Source organism: Zootoca vivipara, chromosome 4 (genome assembly GCF_963506605.1).
Source record: "Zootoca vivipara chromosome 4, rZooViv1.1, whole genome shotgun sequence".
In the NCBI taxonomy this organism is placed as follows: Eukaryota; Metazoa; Chordata; class Lepidosauria; order Squamata; family Lacertidae; genus Zootoca; species Zootoca vivipara.
In genome coordinates, this window is record NC_083279.1 from 24,183,981 (window position 1) to 24,190,084 (window position 6,104).

Sequence of the window (6,104 nt, forward strand, 5' to 3'; positions counted from 1 at the left end):
GATCAGGGCAGTCCCCTTTACATGGCATGTAAGCTGGAGGGGTTTGTTTATTGAGACTGGGCGCCTGGAAACCCATGAGTTTTTGTACAGATTTCTAGGATATGGTGCGTCAGTTCTCCATTCTTAAAAAAATCTTCACTACTTGGAGACCTGTCTCCTACTGGGAAGTTGAGAAATCTTGACTGAGGACCAAGAAGTACACGAACGAACATTATTACCTTTCTTAAACACCCCCGTTCCATTCGTATCTTTCTTAAAAACCCGTTCCAAAATTGCCCAAAGGTAAATCACACTGATGTCCATGGGACATAAATGACAATAAATATTCTTCAACCTCTAGGCCCTTACTTGGGAATGGGAATGGGACTAACTGAACTCACCTGAGTACACCTGAATGTTTTATAGTGAAGTTTCAAAGCAGCTTATACTGCAGCCTACTACATTTCATAAATAGTGATTTCAGATATTAAACAGTTGACACGCATCCCCATCCTAAACATATTAATTTGAAAGAATTTCCAGAGAGGTAACCCTGTTATATATTGCAGAACACCAAGGACAAGTCTCGTGGCACCTAAAAAAAATGGCCAACATTGTCTCATGACTCACGAAACTTTATGCAACGATAAATCTTTAAGATACCATAAGTCATTGTTGATACTACTTCAAAGTAGAGTCCCACTGATCTCAATAGAACTTTCTTCCAAGTGAGCTAAGATCGGAAAGTCTTTTTGGTGAGATTCTTACACACAGATAAAGATATGATAAATCTTGAGGGCTTATTAAAATGTTGCCTTTCCCAACACCCGCTCAGAAAACACCTGCGCGTCAAGATACACTAGCGGAAAATTATGTTCCTTCTCAGCAAGCACAAAAGGTATAGGAAACAAACAAACAAAGTTCCGTTCAGGAAAGGAAGAGAAGAAGCAGAAAGGAAATTTTGCAAGGTTGAAAAAGTCCAGTACAGTAGCTTAAAAACTAAATAACTTCTGCCGGTCCCTAAAACGTCTGTCGCTGCTGCTATTCCCTCCCCCGAAATGAATTCTTTGCCACTAAACACGCCACAGTTCCAGAAGAAGATCAGGAACTGTGCGAGGGGGCGGACCCCAGGGTGCCCGCGATTTAAATTTAAATAATCTTTTTGAGGTGAAGCGCATCTTCAACCGGTTCGAATTGGCATACATATGCCTTCGGGATTTTATTTTATTTTCGCCGTTACGGCCTTTGCTTACTAGTAGACGCTTAGTTCGGTTCGGATTGTTTTATTATTTATTCGCGTTCATGATGGTTGTGTGTGACCCCTTTCGTGGCCCCTCCCCGAAGGCTCCCCATCCCCGCCCTGCTCCCCCCTCCTCGCCCTTCCCCGCCAGTTCCATAATAGTTTGTACTTCTCACCTCCGGACGTCACTCCTCAGTGCGCCATGCAAATAATCCCCCGCCGGCGCGCTCCGATTGGCCAAGGCAAACTAATTTAATCCCCGTTCGGTACGCGGTGTATGGCTGCTGGGCTCTTCTCTCGTGGTATCTCTGGGCTGCTCCTCCTTTCCTGATTCCTCCCGGGCTAGAGGAGGGAAACCACAGAGAACAAATTACTGTGCAAGTTCTGCTGCCTGCCTGGGAGCTCTTGGCTTTCCCCCTCCCCTCGCTCTCGCTCCCCCCTCCCGCGCATCCTTACTATTTTCTTTCTTTTTCCCTCACTCACCCCTCCTCCTCCTCCTCCTCCCTCTTTTTCTTGTGATTTAATTACTCCTTTCTTTATTCACCCCCTCCCGCTTTTTTTTTACGCGTGGTGGAGGCGGCAGAGGGGGAGGGGGATTTCCTGTCTCTTCGCCTCTGTTCACTTGGGACCAGCGGATGCGAGTCACACACGCTCCCTCCCTCAACTCTCTCTCTCTCTCTTTCGCTGTGGAAGTTAGCAGAGAGAGGGGGGCGCGCGCATTAGATCACTTCAGCCGCCGCGAGAAGGAGGGGAGCGCGGCTGCCTGTGTGTGCGTTTGTGTGTGTGTGTGCGCGAGAGAGGGAGAGAGGCGCGCGTGTGCTGAGCCGAGAACGGAGGAGAGCGACGAGAGAGCCCGGCGCGCACTTCCTTGCCACCTCCTCGCCAAAGTGGATCAGCGAGACTTTCTTCGCCGGCACCGTCTTCCGCTTCTTCCCCCAGAGCCTCCGCCCGGCACCTGTTTGAGCCGCTTTTGAATCCAGCTCGTCGAGAGACCAGAGCGCAACACTCTTGGAGGGAGAAAGTTTTGCCCGCCCGAGGAGATTCCCGCGCGCGCGCTTTCGTTCTTTCCTCTCTAAGCTCAAGAAGAAAACAACTTTCTCCCCCCACTCCACCTACCTTTGCCTCCCCACCCAACCCCAGCAGCACCACCACCACCACCCCTCCTCACTCTCGACCGTCGTGGTGAACTCTTATATAATTTACTTCTCCTCGGCACCTCTTCTTTCCCGCCCGGACTCGTCCTCCTCGTCGACTCCCGCTTGCGCCCCCCTTTCGTTCTCCTCGGCGCGCCGCTTCCTCGCCTTCCTTCGCTCTATGTTTTGACGCTGTGGAGCCTGGTGGCCCCCGAAAGCTGCGCGAATGTATAGCATGATGATGGAGACGGACATGCACTCCCCCGGCGGAGCTCAGGTCACCACCAACCTCTCGGGCCAAACCGGAGCCGGGGGAGGAGGAGGCGGGGGCGGCGGCGGCGGCGGGGGCCCCAAGGCCAACCAAGACCGGGTCAAGAGGCCCATGAACGCCTTCATGGTTTGGTCGCGGGGCCAACGCCGGAAGATGGCCCAGGAAAACCCCAAGATGCACAACTCGGAGATCTCCAAGCGCCTGGGCGCCGAGTGGAAAGTCATGTCGGAGGCCGAGAAGAGACCCTTCATCGACGAGGCCAAGCGGCTGCGGGCGCTGCACATGAAGGAGCACCCGGATTATAAATACCGGCCCAGGAGGAAGACCAAGACTCTCCTCAAGAAGGACAAGTACTCGCTGGCCGGAGGGCTGCTGGGCGCTGGCGGCCCCGGCGGAGGCCCTCCGGTGGCCATGGGAGTCGGCGTGAGCCCCGGCGGCGTGGGCCAGCGCTTGGAGAGCCCCGGCGGAGGCGGCCCCGGCGGCGGGGGAGGCGGCGGAGGAGGCGGCGGCGGGGGCTATCCGCACATGAACGGCTGGGCCAACGGCGCGTACCCGGGCTCGGTGGCTGCGGCGGCTGCTGCGGCGGCGATGATGCAGGAGGCGCAGCTCGCCTACAGCCAGCACCCGGGCGGCGGCGGCCACCCGCACGCCCACGCGCACCACCCGCACCCGCACAACCCGCAGCCCATGCACCGCTACGACATGGGCGCCCTCCAGTACAGCCCCATCTCCAACTCGCAGGGCTACATGAGCGCCTCGCCGTCGGCCTACGGGGGCATCTCCTACGGCGCGCAATCCCACCAGAACTCGGCGGCGGCAGCAGCAGCTGCAGCCGCAGCAGCAGCAGCCGCCTCGTCCGGGGCGCTGGGCGCGCTCGGCTCCCTCGTCAAGTCCGAGCCCAGCGTGAGCCCGCCCGTCACCTCGGCGCACTCGCGGGCCCCGTGCCCTGGGGACCTGCGAGAGATGATCAGTATGTACTTGCCCGGCGGAGAAGGAGGGGACCCGGCGGCGGCGGCGGCAGCCGCGGCGGCGGCCGCCGCTGCCCAGAGCCGCCTGCACTCCTTGCCACAGCACTATCAGAGCGCCAGCACGGGGGTCAACGGCACGGTGCCCTTGACGCACATCTGAGCGAAGGGAAGGAAGGGCGCACGGACGGACGCACCAGCCAAGGGGCGCAGGGGACCAATGGGGGGTGTCTCTCTCTCTCTCCTGGGAGCGCCCTCGCCCCCCTCGCCACTGCTGCCCATCTTCCCAGACCCACCCCCGCCACCCCCTTCCTTTTGTACAGAACAACAAGAAAGAGAGAGGAAATGTTTTGATGACGTTGTAATAATAATAATAATAATAATTATAATAACAAATATTCCTAATGGTGAGGATAATGAAGAGAGAAGGTAACAGATTGTTCTAATGCTGCCCCCCCAGTCCCTCCCTCTCTACCCTAAGGACTAGTTTCTGAAACCTGGGGGGGGGTTGTTATATTTTCCTTCTGTTGTTGTTGGGTTTTAGACAAACCGTCTGTGTTTCAACTGAGTTTTTTTTTGTACAGTATTTATCATTCACCCAGGAGCCACAATGCGTTTATATTTGCTAAAGGGGGGGGGCAAAAAAGAGAGACAGACAGACATAACTATAATTGTTAATTATTCAAAGATATAGGCGATGCCAACTTTTCTGCCACACAGAAGCACTAACTGGTCACTCTTTGAGCCGCTTCTTGTGAAGACTTTTTATTGCCTAAGGAAAGCAAAGGTGTTGGGGAGAACTGTTCTCATTTATGACACAGTACCAAGGGATGCAAATCCAAAACCACGCTTAAACTCTTCTTCTTTTTGTAGTTCTTATGAAGCGGGGTTCTTTATTTTTTCTTATTTTGTTTATTTATAAAAACACATTTTTACTTTATTTTTTTGCTACCAGCAACAATATTCTGGATTTTGTAAATGTTTATTACGTCTGCATTTTTTTCTTTTGTTAACTATTTTTTGTATTTTTTTCCTTCTTGTAAATGCATTGTGGAATAATTTTAATTAATTTTAGGCGTTACAAGGGAATTCATAAATGTGTATATAGTTTACTAAAAAGGCGTTTCCGCTAAAAAGGAAAACAAATAAAACTCTAAATATGCGTTCGATTCTGAGTTATATCAATTTCAAAGTGAAACTGCAACCAGTAAATCCAAAATGTACTAATTCATGGCATGCCTTAAAACCTAGAGATTGGAAATTGACTATATGTATAAATATAAAGTGAAATATAATAAGATCAGCAACCACACAAATCCCTATTTGGGTTTAGACTTTTCACAGTTTATGTGATCTCGAACAACAACAAAAAGGGGGAGAAAGTTTTTTTTAATGGTGTAGTTTTTGGATATCATTTTAATATCTGTTGAGTATTGTTAAGGAAGGCGACCGATTAAAATACTTTCCATAGCATTCCTTGTTTATTTTGTTTATTTCTGGCAGGGGCTTATTGAAACATCTAGCTTACAGTACTAAGTTTTCTGTCTTAAGTTAGCGAAGCGGTTTTAAATAGGTTTGGATGGTTCTCTCCCCCTTCTTGGCCCTAAGGCTAGATATAACTCCAACATTACTGGAACTCACCATGTCTAGGCTAGATACAATTATGATGCTGAATACTGATTAGACATAAGAACTACCAAAAACTGTTTCTGAACAAAGCCACATTTTGGGTGGATGGGGTGGGGTGTCTATCTCTTGTCCCAGCACTGTCTTCTCTTCTTCGGAATACCAAGGAACCTTGTTTGAACCGTGAATGCTGTTACACTAAAATGATGCATTTGTTTGTACGGATATCATAATGTTGTTTAATTGCATAGAAATTTGATTTTAAGTGACTTTCTCCGTTGCCTGATTCTGAAGTGGGAAGTCGATATTAAACTTGATATAACAGTAAAGACACAGTTTAGGCTACATTTTACAATTATTGTTTCAGCTTTTTTATTTATGGCTATTGAAGGAAAACGGGGGTGGGGGTGGGGGAGAGGACTCTCTGAAGTCCAGAGCGGAAACAATGCTTAGAGCAAAGCAAATGAGTAATTGGCTCCCTGTGTTCATTTATGTATATCAGTTGGCTGCAGCTCCCGAAAAAAAAACTTGCCCCGGAGCAGCCACCGTTGGTTTTCTTTGAAGTCCTTGGGAGCACTCCAGGTTACTCCAGAGTAAAACCACCCGCAGATGGCAGGCATTGCTCCTTACGTGCTCCAAACACATTACTTGGAAGTAAGCTCCTTAGGTTTCAATGGATCTTTTATCGAAGTGATCTGTTAAGGCCTGTAGGCTGGGCTATTCGGTCTCTGATAGAAATTGTTTATGAGGGTTAACTTCCCCATTCTCAGCCTTCCATATTCGTTTGAATTACTCATCCTTGGAAGTGGTCGCCAACCTTGTTGGTTCCTGTAATATAACTTATTCTTACCCTTCCTTCCACCCCTTTTGATATTTTGCTAGGCCCTCTT

At 50.0% G+C, this 6,104-nt stretch overlaps 1 protein-coding gene across 2 annotated transcripts; it reads left to right on the plus strand.

Annotated features, from left to right (window-relative positions):
- Positions 1 to 2,578: 2,578 nt before the first annotated feature.
- SOX1 (SRY-box transcription factor 1) lies at positions 2,579 to 3,751 on the plus strand. Of its 2 annotated transcripts, XM_035115912.1 has the most exons (2): positions 2,579 to 3,092; positions 3,126 to 3,751. In XM_035115912.1, exons 1-2 carry the CDS (start codon positions 2,579 to 2,581, stop codon positions 3,749 to 3,751), a joined length of 1,140 nt encoding a protein of 379 aa, XP_034971803.1. The 2 variants fall into 2 exon arrangements, with proteins under 2 accessions (XP_034971803.1, XP_034971802.1); XM_035115911.1 differs by having other exon boundaries at positions 2,579 to 3,751.
- The last annotated feature ends 2,353 nt before the right edge of the window (positions 3,752 to 6,104 follow it).

Coding starts and splice junctions, on each gene's coding strand:
- SOX1 (XM_035115911.1), top strand. CDS start 2,579: ATGTATAGCATGATGATGGAGACGGACATGCACTCCCCCGGCGGAGCT.